General features: G+C 44.6%; 1 protein-coding gene across 6 annotated transcripts in view; it reads right to left on the minus strand.

Moving 5' to 3' along the window:
- hipk2 (homeodomain interacting protein kinase 2) overlaps window positions 1-20,488 on the minus strand; it is a 78,932-nt gene extending 58,444 nt beyond the window's left edge. For all 6 annotated transcript variants that reach the window (XM_061036705.1, XM_061036701.1, XM_061036704.1 and 3 more), the window contains exons 1-2: window positions 19,788-20,488; window positions 155-1,325 (exon numbers count right to left, since the gene is read on the minus strand). In XM_061036705.1, the coding sequence (XP_060892688.1) occupies window positions 155-1,325; window positions 19,788-19,806 (1,190 nt within the window). In that variant the 5' untranslated portion in view covers window positions 19,807-20,488. The remainder of the gene's footprint in view (window positions 1-154; window positions 1,326-19,787) is intronic.
- Between the last annotated feature and the right edge of the window lie 814 nt (window positions 20,489-21,302).

Genomic DNA, 21,302 nt, shown 5'->3' on the forward strand with positions numbered 1-21,302 from the left:
TGATTATGACAGAAAGAACAGGAACAAACAGCGGCACACAGCTCCGTTCTTTTTGCCATTTTCTCTCTTCAGTGGCAATGTAAAAAAAATTATCCAAAAAAGTTCTATATGTATATCCATTAATGGCAAATGAATAAGAACGGTCTGCTCTTACCTGTAGTATCTGGACTGTAGATAGGTGGAGCAGACTGCTTTGGACACGTGGCTGGCAGATCCAAAGTCAATAACTTTGACCCTGTAGGGTTGTCGAGACGGGTCCACGAGCATGATGTTCTCCGGCTTTAGGTCCGCATGGATCAGCCCCAGGCTCTTCAGCTTCATTAGCGCTGTGGCCACTTGCTGTAGCACTGGTCTGATGTATTTGAGTGGCAAAGGGCTGAACTTGTTCTGCTTGAGGAAGTCGTACAGGTTCTGCTCCAGCATCTCAAACACCAGGCACGTGTGGTTCTTGTGCTGGAAGCACTCGTAGGCCCTCACAAAGTTGTAGTCATCCGCACTCTCCGTGCTGAGACGCGCCAGGATGCTAACCTCGATCTGACCCTGCCGTGCATAAGACGGGTGGTTTTTCAAGATCTTGATGGCCACGATCTCGTTGGTGCCCCTCTTCCAGCACTTGACGACCTGTCCAAAGGTTCCTCTCCCCAAGAATTCGAGCACTTCATAAGTGTTGGTCATGGAGCAGAGCACTTCATGCTGCACCAGCTGGTAGTCCCCCTCGCTGTTGGAGCCGCTGTTCTTGGATGTTGCCGTGGAGGTCGCGGTGGCCACTGTGGCCACCGTGGCTCCACTGGCTGCTCCGTTCTGGATCATGGGTGGGCCGTGCTCCTCAATGATCTGCACACTGCTGTTGTTGTCGAGTTCCTCGCTCTTGCGCTTAAGCCCGCATCTCTGGTAGGTGTCCAGAAGACTGACCGTGCTACGGCGTGTCAGGTTGTGGACACCAATCCCACCACCCAAACTACCACCGCCCCCACCTCCACTGCTGTTGCTGCTGCTGCCTCCACCCCCGCTGCCCAGCAGAGACCCGACGGCCCCCGAAGTGCTGCTGGCTGACGCGACCACGATGTGGCCCGCGCTGGCTGGAAAGATGAGCGCCTGCTCGTAGGGCAGGGTGGTGCTGGCGACCTGCAGGGAGCTGTTGATGCCGAGGGGGCCGCTGGTGGCCGACAAGTTTTTGCTGCTATTGTGGCTGTAGACTTTGCTGTGTGTGCCGTACCCTGTCATATCCCAGTTGCAACTCTGCTCCACCTTCAGTTTCTTCACGCTAAAGAAGGCACTTGATTGGAGAGTGTGAGGGGAGAACACTTGCACTTGCGAGGCCATACCTGTGAGAAGAGGGGGAGAAGGGGGGGGGGGGGGGGCAGAGCGGACAGGAGGGGAATGAAAGTGAGAAGTTAGGAAATTGAGAGTGTCTGAAACATGAGCAGAAGCCAAAGCTTTAAATAAAGACAGCTTGGGTCAGAGCGGGTCATTAAACACCAAGCATATATGCCGATGTGCAGCATGTTAACCTGTTTAACTTTTTAACATCCAAGTTAAGAACAAAGCATCAAATAACCCTAAAAACGTCATGTGACATTTGTTGCTTTGGCATGAAGTCATGTATTATAGAACATCAGATTCCACATCATTAAAACTGGTGGGAAATGTTTTTTTTATTCAATGTCATGAGGTTTTTTTCACATTGTTATGCAACATAAATAAAAAGCAGAATGTTTGGCAGAAAGATAAGCGGGTTTAGATTGAGTAGTGCTTATGCAAACCACTGGTTCATGCAGAGGAAATGCCTTTTCCCCAATGTTCCCATCTGCAGTAAAGTAAATAGGCTGAGTGAATACTAAAAGAATATCCTTTCATGGGACACTCCACAGAGACAGCGGGGCAACACAAAACCGTACACAAAAAAAAATCTCATGGCATGATTGCAATTTCCTTTCCCCACTACACAACCCAGCCTTTGGATTTATTGGTACACGATTACTCAGTTTAGGGAAGGTGGTGGAAGAAGAAGTAACGATGAGAACAGGAGAGGGGCACTGAACTCCCTCTCAGCTAAAGATCCCGAAGACAACAAAACAAAAGCAAAACTGCAGCGAGGCTGTGCTCTGAACTCCTGGGAACAAGCTGCCTCAGAGTAAGCAAAAGCTTCTCCAAGCAAACAACTGCCCAAAAATAGTCCCTTTCTTTATCTCCCTCTTTGCAAACAGGCTTGTTTGTAACATTGAAATGATTATTACAGCACAAGGAAGATTATATGAGACTTGTAGTAATGCTATGTTTAAACAGTTTCCAGTAAAACCAAAATTAGTTTACTGCTAACAAACTAAGAGCTTCCACCTGGTCGTACCAACACCCACACAATTAGACCTCGCTTGTTGAACAACTGATGCATGAATCAAAGAATTTAACGGTCACAGCTTGCACACAAACACTAACAAAATCCATGCAAGCAAATAGTCATTAAACTGTGTTTGCTGCTGCAGAAAAGGCTGCTGTTGTGCGTTTAATAGACGCCTTGAAAGCTGGGAAAAGTTTTATGTTCAGAGATAATTAGAGAAACATTTCCCCCAAGACGAGAGGACTTTTTCTTTTATTTTTTTTTAACTGTGAGCTCTATTGTGTGAACAGAAGGCAGAGGGGAGGGGACACGCTGGTCACTTTGTCATTATTAGCCCTTTGAGTGGTGATGAGGATTAATTCAGGAGGAAGTTGGCGGTTCTCCACTTCTCTTTGCTTCATTTGTCTTTTTTAAGCATCCTCACCTTTCTTCCTCCTCCTTTTAGAATCTGTTCAGTCTCTCTGCGGCCTTGCTTGGACTTAGTTATCTGTTCGGTCATCTGGTCTTAGCACTAATGCTGCAGGATTGAAACTGCACATCAGAGGGCTCACTGTAAGCCTGCTGGGTGTTGTACAGTAGCTCAGGTTTCATAGCACCTCCATGCATGCTGAAGTACTAAATGTATTGCCATATATCTGCATGTGGTTAAACATATTCTTTTGCATGACCATTCATGTAGGTATGACTAGTCCAGAAAGGTAATAAGGATCGTCCGCTAGGCTATTAGGGGCAAGGCTCTCTGCTAATCACATAAGCCCTGAAAGCCAGATGTCACTCCTTGGATTACCAATTCCTGTGCCTGGACTTTACGCTAAAAATAATTTGAATGATGGGTTACGTCACAGAGCGGCGTCCACACAGTGTGACCGAGAGTCTGTGAGGATAATCACAGGCACAGGCTGATGAACGCAAAGATGGATGGGCGGACACAGAGCGGGCCTGTTCCTCTTATGGAAAATTCCAGCAATACATATCTGCCAGCGTGATTATGGATAGCTCAGGGTTTTACAAGGCCGGATTGAGGCTATAGCTGCTCTTTGCATTAGCATCACATGAATTCCCTCTTCAACCGTTAGTCACTCATTGACTCTCTGTCAGTTTTTAACCCCGTGGTCAAAGAGTTCACTCGACACCGCCTTCACTGGGCAATGAGCTGAAGGCCACAAACATTAACCAAGAACAGGAAAAACATCACCCACAAAAATCTTTACAGGCACGGCCTTGGTAAGAAAATTGTGAAATGCTAGTTTTTCTACACAAAAAAAACCGAATAGCTGCACAAGACAGACCCCAGTTTGGAGCCATGTGCGAACGCAGATAAGTAATTAAATGAACTTAAAGTAAGAGGTCAAATGGTTCGAATGTTATCTCATGACAACATACACAGGCAACAATGTGAACAATTAGACTTCATTGGAAAGGCGGCTCCAGTCCCCATGAATCACTTTGCACCAGAGCTGAAGTTCAAACATATTTATGATCTAGTATCTGAAAAACCAAACCCTCTAAACTGTTGTCAGGAAAAAGAAAAAAAACACACGGAGCCAAAGCCCTTCCCTTGAAAACGTCCTCTTGAAGTTTATTTGAATTTCTGAACTCTAAGCCAAGCACAAAACTGTAAAGGTCCATTGTTGTGCATTTACAATGTTGGAATGCCTTCAGTAGCCAAGGCTTTCCATTTAGCATACCTAAAGGAACGCTGTGTGTCCCACATACTGCAATTAAGCATGCCAGAGAGGCATTTTCCTCTGTTTAGAGGCAGCATGTTGAAATGGTGGTAGTCAATGTTTTCAGGGAGATTACTCCTCTGTCAGGGGTTTGTTAATCTTCTTTTTGGGAGGATCAGGGCCTTTCTGCATGCCATGCGAGGGCAAGAGACGGGCTGAAAGGAGGAACGGAAGGAGAATAGGCCATGAGTGGCCCGCACATTCTAGCCTGTGACCTGCTTCTGTTTGCCCTCCTTTATTAAAGCCGTCATTTATACTCCCCTGACGACGTGACAGAGAGTATTGATGAGGGCGCTTTTAGACGTGTTGAAAAACCTGCCAACGACTCCTTTTCAATTACAAATACTTTTAAAATAAAATGTTGCTCTGAACTCAACTCACCCAGTCCCGCTCTTTAGAAAATTCAAACTGTTCAAGGTTGAGGTGAAAATGTAATCTGCCCTGCGATTACAAAAGTGCATAAAGGGAGACATTTAAATGTAAAATCACTTGTAACCCAGAAGACCTTTGAAAGACCAGCAGTCAGGTCGTCATAGTCGCCTGGTCTGGATATATTTGGACTACATCCTGAGGACTTATGGCTACTGATGACCCAGTGTCTTTACTTGGCATCCCAGTGTCTGGAGGACTGGAAGGTCCGGGGGGGTTAACGGAACAACCTGACTGTCTAGACAAAGCATTATCTCAAACCTTCAATGGTGCATGTGGATCTCAGCTTATCACACCTCCATTCCTTTTCCGAACAACCTGACACAAACACACAAGATAACGTAATGTGTCTGAGTCAGGTATTGGACGGCCAGAACAACCCCAATCCACTCCGTTATAGATTATTCAAGCATTTGATCATCTATATAACCAATGTTGTTTGTTAAAGCGATCAAGTTAGTTAAACGGAAAGTTAAATTCTGAATAACCGACCAGTCTAAAGATAAGAAAACACTCAGAAAACATTCAAAAGTGAGCACAATTCATATAAAGTAGTCTGTGGGTAAGCCATGTGACTTGTTTTGCTAAGTGTGGCTAACGTACCAGCGCTAGCTCCGCCAGCCTTCGGTCCTCCCTGCAGCTCAATTTGCACATGCCTGTGCTAGATGTGGTTTCTCATTGCTCGATATGCTAGTTCAACCCGACACAGCCTACCAACAAATGTACCTCCACTTCCTAGATCAAAATACTGCCAAGACGCTCTGCTCCGACGAGATGTTATCTGTCCACTGTGCTTGTTTACATCCGCGTTGTAGAGCGGGGAGAGCAGGGCCCTTAACCAGAACTACAGTTACAGTTTGAGAATAGTATCTGACCTACATTGAAGGAAAAATATGAATCATTTGTTTAACAGACTAGTAATTCTGGTGCCAACTAGTGATGACCTTTAACCGTTTTGTCGAGAGCACAAGATTTACTGTTTTGGGGTGACGTTGGCCTCGTGGTTGGTTTGCGTTTCCCGTGTACAGAGGCTGTGGTCCTCGAAGCAAGCAGCCCAGGTTCAAATCTGACCTGTGGTTCCTTTACCCACACGTCATCTCCTCTGCCTCCCCCCCCCCCCGATTTCCAACTCTACTCTATTAACACATCTGCCTCTATTCCTGAACTCTTGTATCCAGGTGTTCTTTCATTTTGTACATGCATCTTTAATTTGAGTGATGCTACATGAACACAGGCCTCGCAGACAGAAGACCCACTGATGGGAAACCTGTTGTGGGGACAGTGACCGAAACGCTGGGGTTAAACACATCAGTGAACGCACCACTGAAGAGGAACATATTGTCCATACAGAGCAGCCCGGCCTTGTGTTCCTGCCTCCTGTCTGAGTTCTGCCCTCAGTGGGGGAGCTGGAGCTTGACTCTGCATATATCTCTCTCTCTCTTTCTCGCTCCCCCTCTCTCTCTCACTCTCATCTCTGCTTATTTATAGAATAATGCATCAGGCGAGCTCACGGGGAGAGTCTGTCACGCAGGCTGCTTTATGCTCATCCTGACCTCAGTATTTGACCAGTTGAAACTGCCTCAGCATTTCTCTCCACTCTCTTATAAAACATAGAAATATAGGACAAATATAAAGCTAGCAAATCGAAGCCTCGGGGGCAGAAATTAATGTTGTCTGACCGACACACACAGGACCTCTTAGACTATAAATCAGCCACATGCCTGCTAGCCTGTGACTACATGTGACACTCCCTTAGCTCTCCCCTTCTCGGAAGCAAACAGCATGTTGTGTTAGCTTTGAGATAACATGTTCGCTCAGCAAAAATGCACATGCATCAATACATGAGCAAGAACAGAAGCACGCAAGCAATCACACTAAAGTGCACATGTAGGAAAACTAATACAAAGAGGTGCATACAGCTGCACAACTTCACACTAACTGATATAAAACACAACTCTAAATATATTTCGACTTTAGGCTCCACTTGAGCAATGACAACTTGTGTACTTAAAGTTAAAATATTAACATTTCTAATCTAAAGTAAAGCTGAAAGACCTGGTTTCACAGAGAAAGTGTCCCGATAAGGAGACTGCTATTCACGCTGTGAGGGTGGTCGTAAAACAGCTGGTGTGAGAAAAACATTTGCCTTGTTTATACTGCCAGGTCAGCCTACACCAGGCGCTGAACCAAGGCGCAGGGTGGAGGAGAGGAGCGGGAGACGAGGAGGGACGCCAGGGGGAGGAGGAGGAGGAGGAGGAGGAGGAGGAAGAAAGGGTGGCAGTGGAGTCGCTCTGCTTGAGCTGGATTTCTTATTAATCAAATCACGAGTGTAGCAAGTGTACCAAGCAGAGCAACCAACTTGCTCCAAATTGAAGAAAGACAGAAAAGAAGAAAGACAGAAAGAGAAAGAAAGAAAGAAAGAAAGACAGAAAGAGAAAGAAAGAAAGAAAGAAAGAGAAAGAAAGAAAGAAAGAAAGAAAGAAAGTTGCAGCAGTAGCAGATAAGACATTGAGTGTGCTACAGATAAGAAGAAACAGTTTGTTCTGTGCTGAAGTCTCGTATGTGGCAGCATAAAATGAAGGAGGGGTCTGAAACGTGCCCGACCATAAACCAGCAGCACCTGTTGACTTACGACTAAACTGCACTACCATTGACATGCACTGTATGCATCAGGCTGTGCACATTTGACTACGGTTACAGTGAAAGGCCAGGCAGGGACACACACCTGATAAGCAGTCGCTCTGCACAATGCTTAGCATCTACACACAGCAAGAAACGCCCCACTAACAGCACACTTCCTCTTATGTCATTAGTACCAACAATGACAGCTGGACACAATGTTCTATAATGAGATCAACATATGAGAAGAACGGCAGGCAAGAAACAGAAAGCCAGCACAAACAACAAAGAGGGAGGACAGGACACACAGATGAGTACAATGAGGGACCAAACATTGTACAATGGCAAATTGATCTACGAGGGGGGGGGGGGGGGGGGGGGGCAGTGCCGTATGGATTATGTTGCGTGCTGACTGTGTTGTGCTGAAATGTACACACACACAAAGTAAGACTCCAAAGAGTCCATTTCAAAGGAGACAGTGTTCGCTGCTCTTACCATGTGTCATAACCTGAGATTTTTAAAGAAAGGGGGCTTCACTCAGGGAAGAATAAAAGCCAAAACGTGATATGCAAAATGATGCCACATTGTACTCACACAGGGACGCACGTGCCTGCACACACACACACACACACACACACACACACACACACACAAAAAGCCAGGTTCCCTGATAGCAAACCAAACAATGAGGTCAGCATTCAACCTGTTGTTTATTAAACAAAAGGCCCGACTAGAATCAGAGACGTAAAGAAGCATTTCACAGATGAAGACCGGAATTTGAATTCTAAATAGGGCTGAGATGATATCAGAATTTTAAACTTCAATATGATACAAGTAAAAATCAAACTATGTTGATACCTGTTTTGATACCATGGCAACAATAATAGAAGTCTATGCAACCATATACATTTTGTAATTAAATTGTCAAAAATTTCAAGCAAACTCCTGCACACAGTCTATATTGCACAGAAACATTTTCAGTGTTTCTTTGCAGAAATGTTGACAATGTTTTTGTGCAATTAAGACCAAAGCGAAGTGAAGGATCCAATCCTCTCCTACACATCTGTCTTGTGAAATAGATTTAGTTGTTTTGTAGTTTTAGTACCTTTCAATTGAAACATTTGGTATTGAAACAGTATCAGAGTAGATTTTGACAACTCTCATTCTAAATGGTCTAAACCAGTGGTTCTCAACTGGTCGAGCCTCAGGACCCAGCAACTACTCCTTCATGAAAAATAGCGAACCAAATTTCTTATATTTTTCAATCAATCAGATTTATTTTAAGAACAATTGTACAGTTTGAACCTCAGACTGTACAAATCGTGATAGAACAAAGAAACTGAATGAAACAAACTTGTTAAACAAAAGTGTTTCATTGACTTTTCCACAGCATGGCTCTTCCAGGCACACGTTTGCGACCCACTGAAAACAGCTCCACGACCCACTTTTGGGTCCCGACCCACCAGTTGAGAACCACACTTACACAAAAATCTAAATCTTTTAACTGACTCTAAAAGTCACTTTAATTATTCAATGTTTATTTGAACAGGGAAACTAAGAAGTACCGGTATTTATACGCTAAGCTAATTTGCTATGCTGTTTCTAGATGGGCCTTTAAAAACACAAATACATAAAGGACAGCAGAAAACAAACACAAATAAAATAATACAAGATATAAACAGTCGTTAACAAATATCTTGAACTTCTAAAATCTAAAATGATCCTTAACAGGTGTTCACGTTGGGTGGATGTTAAATGCCATTTCAACCTTATTAGTATGTTTATCACACACAAAGTAATGCAAACACTATTTGTTGAGGGAAAATATTGATTTAAATTCTGCAAATTAAGACGGAGAGCGGCAAACTGCAGGGGAGAGTAAACCCTGCAGGCAAAGGAGGAGGAAGCCACAGGCTAATATGTCAGCTGCAGGGAGCTCACCGCCCCACCCTGCCGCCCGGCCCTGTCCCATGGAACAGACCATTACAAATAGGTTTTGGGTGTGTTTTTTAACTCAGGGGTCAAAGTCTGTGCTGTATTAATATCAAACAGAGAGAGCTTCAATAATGCCCGTCCTGCACACCACGCCTTCCTGCACCAAGGATGCACCCGCTCTTCGCATGTGTGCAGAATGTGTGCCTGCACGTGTCAGCAGGCGTTAACCCACAGACATGCATCTCTGCATTTCTGAGTCTCAACATGTGTGTGTGTGTCTATCTGTTTGTGTAGGACTTAAAGTGCTTCCTGCACTATTTGTCTAGCTTTAACATCAGAGATATGTATCAACAGCATGCAACACACCACCACCCCAGAGCGCGCACACACACACACACACACACACACACACACACACACACACACACACACACACACACACACACACACACACACACACACACACACACACACACACACACACACACACACACACACACACACACACCCAGAGGGATTCATCTGATGCCCCACCCCCTTTTGAAACCGGGCAATGAACCCCGACAACAGAGGAACCAGTCTGACCTGACCGGGCACCTGCGGGGAACCAATCAAACGCAGGCAGAGACGGAGCTTTCTGTATTTCCAAAACAACTCAAACAGCAAACTGATGGATGTGTAACTGAACAAAAGAAGGAGGGAGTTGCTTGGAAAAGTTGCCCTTGAATAAAAATGCATTGCTGATGTCTCGTTTTCTGAGTCAGTTTTATGCACACCCGTAAAAAAAAAAAAAAAACCCATAAAAGCTGGCTGTTATTTTCATATCTCAATTTCTTGGAGGAAATTTATCAGCTTGAAACCAGGATGCAGCAGGGAGTTTTTCAATGACAAGTTGTGACACACAGGCTTGGTCAGTGCTGTTGATAATGATACATGCCAATGGCAGTACGCTAAGCAAACTTTTTTACTCCCTCAAAGACGGCAAGCAGAGGAGGAAACAATGCAGCTTCTTGACACAACACATCAGAACTCTTAATAACCCCCATATGATGTGGTTTGCTCTCCTGTCTCACCCAGAATACTCACCCTCCCTGTGCCCCCCCCACCTGCTATCAAATACACACAGTGGAGGGTGCACATGCCTCCCTAGGCGACAGCAGTGTGTGATATTTCAGCGGGGTGTGTGAAGCTGCTGCTCGGGGCCTATTAAGGCCACAGATCATCAGACTAATTTAGACTACATGATGCCTTTTTCTCCCTCTAAAATGCCTCAACATGCACTCATAGCGCAGGTGACTCATCCATAAGCATGCATGGTGAATTGTTTTCATCTCCTTCTTTTTAACCCTCTCTCTCCTTCTGTTGCTCCTCTCATTCAGTCCGACAAAGCAAGAGAGCCCACCGTGCTCCACTGTATATCCAAACGGCTCTTTAAAGATTATAAGAGGGACACAAACGTGTGCCCACATACCAATTTAGAAAGGCATATGTGTCCTTAATCCAGCTGACATAGTGCTGTAAACATGGCTGTTGAGCCTTTCTGGCCACACAGCTGAGGAAATAAATATGGCCGGCCAACTCAGCCCTCTGCTTCTGATTCAGCGTGAAAATCATGGCTTTAGCAGATTATATTTTCAGTGTCCTCGCAGTCACAAATAGCAGCCAAAACCGGGCAGGAAATGTCTATTCTGACCATCAGTTTAACACCCACACACGGAGAGGCTGAGTGTTACAAGTGCACATTTGCATTGGCTTGCATAAAAGTTAAACAACATTCAAAAAGGAGAATGAAGAAGTTGGTACGTTGTGAACAAAATCAGTTCCTTTCACTGGAAGGAGCTGCCTGTTTGGGGTTTTCTCCTCTGGTCTGGGCCTTTTCTGAACTCCTATAGCTGCAGAAGTAGCTGAGGGGGATTTTAACAGATGGAAAAGATGAGCCGTGGGAAGTGAGTCAACAGTGATTCATCTCACTGTAAGATGCTTTCTGTGAATAAAGATAGAAGCGCTATTAGTCTGTTAGCCTAGCGGAGGTATTTTTATTTGTCCCGGCTATTAACATGCTGAAAGGATCTGAATGAGATCCATGTTACTGAGATGAATGCCACTTAGTGCTGCCATGTTTATGTACGAACGTCTTTAAGTTGAATGCTCACGATGCAGATCTCCGAGGCTCGCACACCGTCTCCGTCTCACAGAGGCCTAATGAGCTGAAAAAAACAGCTCGCCCGGGTCTGGACCGCTCCGGAGCAGTGAAGGAAGGAGAACAGGTCCTCAGACCTAAAGGTCAACTTTTGGCCTTTTTTCTGGGCCAGTTTCTCGGTGGAGGGGTGGGAGTGAGTGTGTGTGTGTGTGTGTGTGTGTGTGTGTGTGTGTGTGTGTGTGTGTGTGTGTGTGTGTGTGTGAGTGTGTGTGTGAGCAGCTGCTCGGCTCTGTCATGAGAGACGAGGAGCCGGGCCCCTCGACGGACGAGTTCTGATCCCAGATGTAAGAGAGAGGGACAGGTTATAGGGGAAGTGGGGTGACATCTATGACGACCCCCCCCCCCCCCCTCTCAGACCACTGACCCCCAGCAGTTCTGAACTGCCTTACCCTCCCACATGCGCCCCTGACCTCAGGCAGTGCCCTCCGAGGACTATGGGCCCGAGAAGAGGTTATTCATCTCTGCAGGCCTGCTCCACTCCCCCCCCCCCCCCCCCCCCCCCCCCTCTCTTTTCTGCCTTACTTTTTCAATCTCTGTCACTGCACGTCTCTGTGTCACTCTCCTCCCTGCTCCCTGTCTCTCCGGCTGAATGGAGGGGTCAGTTCAAAAGGCTGCCAGGCAGAGCTGCTGATGTGCCTCAGGCTTTGAAGTGAGGAGTGGATCTAAAAAAGAGTACAGCCTGTTTTTTATGCTGCACACTCTCCAGCTCAGAGACATAAACAGGTAGTTCTAGCGCTCTTCTTCCTGTTGAGCACGGATGCATAACCTAACTTTTTAATGATGGGCCATACTTGAGCGAGGAGTGTGCCAGGTACATTTCTGAACTGAACACGTTTTTCAGTGTGACGAGCACCAAAGCTTTTCAGAGCACAGTAAACAATGCTTTGACTATATATTCACCTATGTATCTGAGTGTTACATTAAGTCTTAAGATGTACATGAGAGGAAGTATTTCTTACAGTTAGGACTCTCAGCATGTCTTAGCTGAGTCCTGGGGTCGTATTAGAGGAGCCACAGGAACGTCTGATTAAATCCAAAGACTTTTAAACATCTCCGTCCTTCTACATTATCCCTTAAAAGCTCATAAAAGATTAGCTTCCAGGTTTCAGTGGCAATAAAGAGATCATTTCTCTATGAGTAAATCAAATAGATGTAGAGACCATTTTGCTACATTTCATGACTGATTCTGAAAACATCTGAGAGGATTTTTTAGTTGCCGTTCCACATCCTGAAATTTAAGATTTTCAAATTGTTAGTGTAGTTTGCAGGGAACAAAGGACCCCCCCCCCCCCCCCCCCCCCCCCCAAAAAAAAAAAGAATCTCTAATCCAAATCAAATTGAGAAAAAAGAGGATGTGGGCCTTTCTGTGACACTAACTGTCACATTGTATTTCCATTTCTGGAAAGCATTTCATCTGCTCACACAGTGATAGAATAATTTGTATTAGAACAAGAGTAGAAGAGTAATGACAATCATTTTCTCTTTTTCTCAACGTGCAGTATGTAAAGCAGCACGAAGAGAGAGAGAGAGAGAGAGAGAGAGAGCGAGAGAGAGAGAGAGAAACAAAAAGAGTTTGAATAGGAGGGAATGGATGATTGAGAGACATAATAAGAAGAGGCAGCAGAGGAGAAGGAAAGGGCTAAAGCTGCTCATTTCCATGCCTGTTGACTCTTTTGACTACCACAGTCGTTGTCTGTTGCTGCCTCCTCTCTCTGCTCTGTGCCTTTTTTCACCTCCTGGCTCTGGACAGAAATGGGCTCGAGTGCTCGTCTGAGCTTTGAAGTCCTTTGGTTATCAGCCAAGCGGAGCGCTGTACCTGCAGCCATCTGTGAAGGGGCCGCCAGTAGCCACCCCTCGCTTCGCTTCCCTTCCATGACCGAGAGGGTCCGGAGCCAGAAGTGGTGAAGGGGGCAGCGACACTTAAGTCCACATTAGCTGGCTTTAAAAAAAACCCACCTTTGTGTTATTCATTTACTGTACAGTGAGTTTTAATATCTCTGTAAACACTCCCCTAATCCCTCTGTACATCACCCCTCCCGCCATGCCTCGTTTCGTTCTCGGGGAAGAGGATGAGGAAATGTGGAGGTTATGAGAGGCTTGATTAAAAAACTGCAAGCCATTTTTCACACCGTGCCTCGTGTAATGTGAAGAGACAATTGGGATCTTTTGTTTAAGTGAAGTGGCTGTGAGTGCACGAGTTGCCCTCTCACCATCCAGTTGCTGTCTTTGCATCACATTCAGAGCTTTTGAAAGTTTTTTTATGCTTGTACCGTGTCAGGTTGAGAGGCCAAAAACAAGCTTGATGAACACAGCGGCAGCAGCAGTGGCGGTGGCTCTTTTCCAGAGTGTGCGATGTCAAAAGCACTTGTACGGGTGGACATTATCACAAACAATAGGATTAAGACCTGTGACAATGTGCACCACAAACAAGCTGGTGGTGCAGTTTGGGGGGGTTAGTGATGGCAATAAATAAGAAGAGCCATGCAGGGGGGGGAGGGGGGGGGGGGAGGGAGCGAGGTGGGAAGCGATGGGGGGCTTTTTGGGTGGGGGTCATGATTACAGAGAACAAAAAAGCTACAGTACTTAGACCTCTTCTCAGACTGGCCTCCAATTACACACACACACACACACACACACACACACACACACACACGCTGAAGTGTCACATGGGCACCATGTGTGCTGGCCAATGGCCTCTCGGCTTATCAACAAACAGAGCGGGATGGAAGGACAGATAAGAGATAGAAGTGGGGGCGGGGCAGGGGAACACAAGAGGGTGTGGGTGGGAGGTGGAGGGGTCACTGGCAGACGATGATTGCAAAGTGAGTATGAGACATATATGGCATGCGAGCAAAATGCAGATCATGCTCACATCGCTCAGTGCAACATTATTAACATGTAAGAAAAGTGACACCATATAAAGTGCTCTTTACGCTGCTGCAGGAATGTCTGTGTAATTATTGCTTAACAGGCCCAAGTTAACAAAAGGCCTCATTCACCCTGAGCCGTATTGAAAAGCAGTAAAATGTGAACCTTTGTTTGAACCGTGGCTCTCAAAGCAGATCAAAGCAAAAGTGTCAAAAGGTGCAAGGACTCTCGGCAGTGTACTTTTTAATAGATACCGTCTCCTCCTCGCTGTAAAACACTCACTACATGTCTTTAAGCGAGAAGCATTTATTACATTTCAGATGGGCGTTCATCTTCTCTCCCCTCACACTGATCCTCAAATACAAACTGGAGAACATTATAAGGTAACACGGCACCCCACTGGAACACAAATGCTCCTTTAAGAACACAAAAAACACCTTCATATTTTATTCCCCACATGCACCAAACTCCTGAAACTCCAAAACATTTTTAAGTCAGCTTCATATGTAAACCCAAACAACTTTATATTTCACCCTGATTTTTTTTCTTCTAGTCTGAGGTAAAAGTTAAAAAAATGGAATCAATCAGGCGGGGGTGATGACATTTTTTTTCATGAAACCTTAGAATGTATGAAACATGAACATACTGTAGTCTCATGGACGTACCCGAATGGTTACTGAAGGTGAATTTTGAAGCCCAACAGTGGCAGTCACCATATTGGAAATGCTGTCTCAAACTAACTCTCAGTCAACCCTGAAACGGGCAAAGAGCTGGAGCGGAGGTGAACCTAAAGCCTCCTGACAAACAGCCTTAATTCACCTGCTTGTAGATAGATCACTCATGCACCCATTTATGCACAATTTGTCCTTAATAAAACCAAAACAGATGAATTGTAAAATAATTCAACCCCTGTACAATGTGTGCCAATAAAGACATGTACTATTCAGACCAAAATCGTTGTTTGTACAAGACTGTAAATACGTTTGTTACTGCTGTCTAAATGGATATATTAAGCTCCCTGGGCTTTTGCAGCGAGCCCCGAGTGGACACTTTGAGGGACTGCAGTTTATTGCACTCCAGCATGCTTGAGGTTGCAGCTTTCATGCAACCAGTGCAATCTTTGTTTACATAATTATGCTACACATACTCTTTTTTTGCCTGTCTATTATTCTCCACTTTTTTTGGTTTATACAGTGGATAAGTCAAATAATAAGTAGCATTGATATAGAGGCAAAAAAACACTGTGAGGCACATATGTGAATAACAACTTTAAAAAATGTCAGAGGCAGGCCGTGCTGAAATATTCTGGGAATATTAAGGAGTGCATGTCTCCAAATAATTAAAAAGCCACATGTTATGTGAGTTTAAACTATTTAAACCAGCAATCAGGTGCACTGTGATGTGTTTTATTCCACCAAATGAAATAAGTTTTCAAGCTGTTACAGGCAGATTTTTTTTAACTTCTATAAATAAAAAGCTTTTTAACTTTTATGTAACAGGCGAGTAAGTATAACTGATGCCTGTTCCACCAGTTTCCTCTTCAGCAGAGCCTGGAGTCGTTTAACTGCTAGTCAGAGCCAGAGGCAGCTGTTCCACACAGGCCGACACCACACACACAGTGAGAAACAACAGCGCAGGGAGGAAAGAAGGCCTTCACACATGCATGACAACCAACACGGAAATGCCTTGTGTAAGCAGTCGGCAGGGCTGAGGCTCCCTCCATCGCAGCCCCCCCTTGCCTTCCCCCCTTTCCCCTTCGATAAAAAACGACTAATGTCAGCAACTGATGTGGTCTCCCGCTTCAAGGACCTCAGACCCGGACCTCTCAGAGTCCTTTCACACAGAGGTCTGAAACATATGGCACAAGCACTAAAAACAGGAGGCTCGCTGACAGTAGAGAAAATGAGAATTGCAAAGTCCCGTTGCATCTCCACTGAACATCCTGAAAAAAAAAACAGGCAGAAGAATGATGTGCTGGAGCGCTGAAGGCAGTTTTACTCAGGAGAAATTTTATGAAGAGAGTATATGAAAAGTTAAGCCTGTTGAAATAGCCAGAGGTATCTGCTCATATTCAAGGCTGGGCCTCCTGTGTCAGACTGGCCTCCACTAACCTGTCATTTCAGTTCAGGCTGACGTTACCCTCCCCATCTGTTTCTAAAACCCTCAGATCACACCTGTGAACTATTTCAGAACATCAGAGAGCTCGCATATTCCCCAGTCTTTAACCCAGAGCTGCACACACACACACCTCACATAGAACTCACATTCTATCTCCCTCCAAAGCCTCGGCTTCCTCAACTAAACGCTTCAACGAATCAATAGCAAAAGAATCCCCCGAACACTGGATTTCACTTCCTTTTCAGATGAGAAGCTTTGAATAATGCAAAAGCGATACTTGTAAAGACAGCTTATCCATTTTCATAACCCATTCTGAGCAAAGCGCCTTCCAAACAAGTCATGAGGTTATGCATCAGGTCAACAAAACAGATCAAAACGGCTGCTGAGTGAAAGTGGAAAAAACAAGAGATAAACATTCAGAGAGGCACCTACACAGATTTGTGGAGTGATGACTGTTCTTCCCTGCGAGCTATTTAACCATCAGCCGTTAGCTCTCCTCCCTCCTCCCCCTCCCTCGCCGGGGCCTTCCTCTGTCTCCAGCATGGACAGTGAAGAGCTAAACACACCACTCTGCCTGTCATAACAGTCAGGAAGTAAAGAGACCCTCCTCGGTTCCCCTGACTCTGCCACAGGGTGCGGCCCCTGCTGTGGCCCCCTAAAGGCCCCCGGGGTTCTTCCTGCAATTCTAATCCAAGTTTTTTTTAAAGGCTGCAACCTTGGACTCTAAGCCTGGGCCGTGGCCTGTGAGGAAGATATCAATCAAGCAGCTCCAAACAAGCATGAGGGGAAGCGGAGGGAGTCAGAGAGGGCAGTTTGTGAGAAAGTCTGGATCCCTCTCTGTCCCCAGAGACCAACGGCAGGGTGCATAACCTGTACCTGCAGACCAAGAGGTAATTCAGAGTCACATTAACGCAGAAAGGCCATGCTGATGGATAAAACATTAATCTGCCTCTGATGCAGCTGCGCCTATCACCAACATCAGCAGCAGCAGCAGCCTCTGAGTCATACTCTGTCCTTTTTTATTTCCAGGCAGGAGTGAATGAATCCTCTCTGGAATCATTTGGTTGACCTGTGATCCACAGTGAAGTCGCCCTCCTGCCTGGTGCCCAGCTCTGCAGCTGTCTAATCCTCTCACAGGCCCTGCTCTACAAATGGGAGATGGCACATGTGTGCAACTCGTACACAGATAGAGACACATGCACACATGCAGGCATGAGCTCATAACAATGTTCATCTCAGCTGGGGGGAGAAAGCAGTATAGCAGGGCTGGCTTTGGCCGTGTCTGAATATTAGCTTTTCCACAGCTGGAGGCTGCTGGACCTGCTCCGATCATCAGACATCCATCAAGGTGTCAGTTTGCGTTATGAGACTGAGCTCCCAGGGTGATCAGAGCGCTGCCCAGCCTGCCAGCAAGCCCGCCTGATGGCCTTCTGTCTGAGCCAAGACGGACCAAAGGCAAACACATTAAAAAAAAAAAAAAAAAAAAGAAAGAGGGGAAAAGGCAAGACTGACAGGAACATGGACAGAAATCCACTCAAGTGCCAACACCAATGTGAGCTTTATAAACATTCCTCAAAGTATCAGCTCTGATTAAACTAATAATTCCTCTTAAATGATTACGTTATGTTTAATGAAGTTCAGCAAACAAAAAAAAACAAATGTCTTCTGTTTTCCCCTCAACCAGCTCAACATGAAATGATCAAAGGAAGAAGTTAATCTTCAAGATTTTAGTTATTACTTTCTCTGTAGCCGAGGGGGTGAGTAATCACCATAATAGCCTGTCTAAGTCTACGTAAAAGACCCCCCCCCCCCCCCCCCCTCACCTCCACAAAAAAAAATATTTTCCACTGGAGACTTTGGTCATTTCCATGACTGCTCTACATAACAGCGCTCTCCAACACTGAGGAGGACAGGCGGGGGTAATTAATTCCCCCTGCCGCCTCTTTCTCTTCCCTCTCCATCTCTCGGTGGTGAAGGGAAAAGCCGGGGAATGTAATTTACACTAATTACCTTTTGCATAGGAGTCTCATTTCAACTTTTCTTTTCATGTTGAAGCGACGTCGTCTCGGGCTATGCCTCTAAGCTTCAACACCCCCTGATGAAAAATCACTACAAATATTCCTCCAGTGACATGAGAGCACAGCGAGGAGTTTATAGCACCCTGAATGCAGCATGTAGACGCCTTTCAAACCACCTGAATGTTCCCACTTTTTCTCCTCATATTTGCATTGGCCACATTCAAACATGTAATGTCTTACTTTCCAATAGTTCTTTTTGTAAATAGTGATCTGAGTAGAAACGAGGGGGGTTCCCTTTGACACCAGCAGAGGGACTATAGAGTACACCAGAAGATGTTAAATATGGTGTTTCTCAAAAATAAATACTTTAACTGTCACAGGTCAACATTTGTTTTAAGCTATTAACTTTACACGAGCTCTTTTATCAGCATGTAAACCTCTGATAATCTCTTCAAATATATTGTTAGGGATTATCAGCCAAAGCAGCATTTTCAGCAGGCTGCAGTGCCTCTGCATGTTGCATTACTACAGCTGGATTTAATCATGAGACTGCATGCAAATGCATAATACTGAAGTCCCTGTTTGATCAGAGTATTTAATCTGTTGGCAGAGTGTGTGTGTGTGTGTGTGTGTGTGTGTGTGTGTGTGTGTGTGTGTGTGTGTGTGTGTGTGTGTGTGTGTGTGTGTGTGTGTGTGTGTGTAGCTGCAGCGGGACCAGCTACAAACCACTGATGATCACCTGTATTAATGGTGCAGCTTTATAACCCACCTTGTGTAACGACACAGACAGTTTAAAGACACTGTTCAAATGTTAGATTCTTATTATTTTAGAATCTGAATGACAGAAAACAATCCAGAGAAGCACGCGGGGTAGCAACCTCGCATTTGGATTAGTCACAATGCTGCAGCCATAGCGAATATATGTTGGATTTTAAGCTCGCTTTTGGACTCCGGAAGGAAAAGAAAAACATTTGAATGAATTCTCAGAGCAATAACACATTTGTGAGTCTGTGAGTTTGACGATTTGTGTTGGAGAAATGGAGATATAAAGGAAGAATGAGAGTAAATAAAGGCGGACCGATCGGTGACCGACATTCTCTCTCCTTTTTTAAAACCAGATTTTTTTTATACCAGGAACAGAAATATGGTGTCTGTATGTGGACTACTGTATGTTGAACACTTGCCTGCGTGTCTTTGACCTTATTCATTAGTCTCATCAGCGCTGTTTTAACACACACAGCTCAGACTGGCAGCACAATCTGACTCAGTAGGATATTTACTATTATCCTCTAACTGCGTTGAGCAGCTTCGAAAGCACACAGCCGCAGGTTATTTCACAGCACACTTGTTTTAGGTTTAAAAAATAAATATAATGTAAATATGTGTTAAATGATTGAGAGCAGAGGGAGCACCGCATCTCTGCCTCCGGAGCAGCCGCAGTTCACTGGTTTCACATTGATACAGTCGACTCAGTGCACGGCAGAAGAGGAAGAAGAAGAAGAAGGGAAAACAGCAGATATTTAAAAGCATCTTACCTTCGTATACAGGGGCCATCGGTGCAAGGATTTCTGTTATTCATGGCAAAAAATAAAGCGAGATTTCTGCTCAAAACTCAATGAAAATCTGCCATCTTGAAACAGTGATGAGAGAGTCGCTGCGGTCTCCTGCATTACTGGCCCGGTTCATTAGTGAGGAAAATGCTCATAATTCATATCCAAGCGTTTTGCAAAAACGTAGAGTCCGATGCGAGAGGAGCGACCGAGGAGAGGCTGCAGCTCCGATCCGACCCTGAGAGACCTTCTCTTTGCTCTGTATTCTGGAGGCTCGGGAAGACGAGCCGCGATGACAGGTTTACTTCAGCTATTGTGCGACATGTCTGTGGAGTGAGGAGTCTGTGCAAAAGTTGCAGTGGTCAGAGCCCAGCGAGTTTGGTTGTACAGTGAGAGAGTCGAGTGCCGAGAGAATCGAGCAGATGCATCACTGTGGACTCCCAAAACAATGACTCAAATATGAATAAGAATCTATTAGTGCCTTTAGTGTTTACATTCAGTTACTCTGTTGAAAAAAGAAAGGTGAAGAAACGACATTATAACCTTAAGAAATAAAGATAAGGATAAAAAGAGGATTACCACTACGTTGTTGTTTTAGTAATTTAGCATCAGGAAAACATTTAAAAGACAAGAATGAAAGAATATTTCATATTTAATCATAATAATAATAACTGTATGTATATAGCATAGAGGTGGGGGGAACTCGATTCATGTAAAAATCGAGATTATTGTCTTCTAAGATTTAAAATCGATTCATAACTTCCAGAAATTGAGTTTATTATATATTTTTTTTTTTTGGGGGGGGGGGGGGGGGGGGGGGGGGGGGCACTCCCTGCGAAGTGCTAAGGCTAGCTCTTTAACTCAGTAAAATGCCACAAAAATACACTTTGAATCCATGGATCCATGAAATCAGGATCATTTTGAATCGAAAATGAATTCTGAATCGAATCCTGACCCCAAGAATCACAATCGAATTGAATCGTATAGACACCCAAAGATTCCCAGCCCTAATATAGCACCTTTAGGTTGCAGGAAGTCAGGACAACAACACAATAAACAGAGAGAAGTCTGCCATTATAATATAAATGCAAAAAAACAAGAATAAGAAAAGATACAAGAGGCAGGTCTCACAAGGCAGTTTGAGCTATAAAGCAATACAATTAAAGAAAATCCAAGATAAAAGTTAACATGCTGATGACAATAATATAGAAATAAAGAAGACAACATCACAACACAGCCAATAAAAAAACAAAAATGAAGATAAAAAGTGTTAATAAAAGAAAGCTGGTAAATATAGAAGAGCAACAGAAGAGTAAAACACTAGAAGAAGGTTAAGAGGATGATAAGAGAGATAGATTCAAAAGGTATCTGAAAAAAACAAAAACACGATTTGGCAGTTAAAAAATAACATTAAAACATGAAACACAGACCAGAGAGAGGAAGTGCATCAACGATATCTCAAGGTCTTTAAAAACAGCTTTACTAACCTTTCTTTTACTC

This window comes from Labrus mixtus, chromosome 4 (genome assembly GCF_963584025.1).
Source record: "Labrus mixtus chromosome 4, fLabMix1.1, whole genome shotgun sequence".
Classification (NCBI taxonomy): Eukaryota; Metazoa; Chordata; class Actinopteri; order Labriformes; family Labridae; genus Labrus; species Labrus mixtus.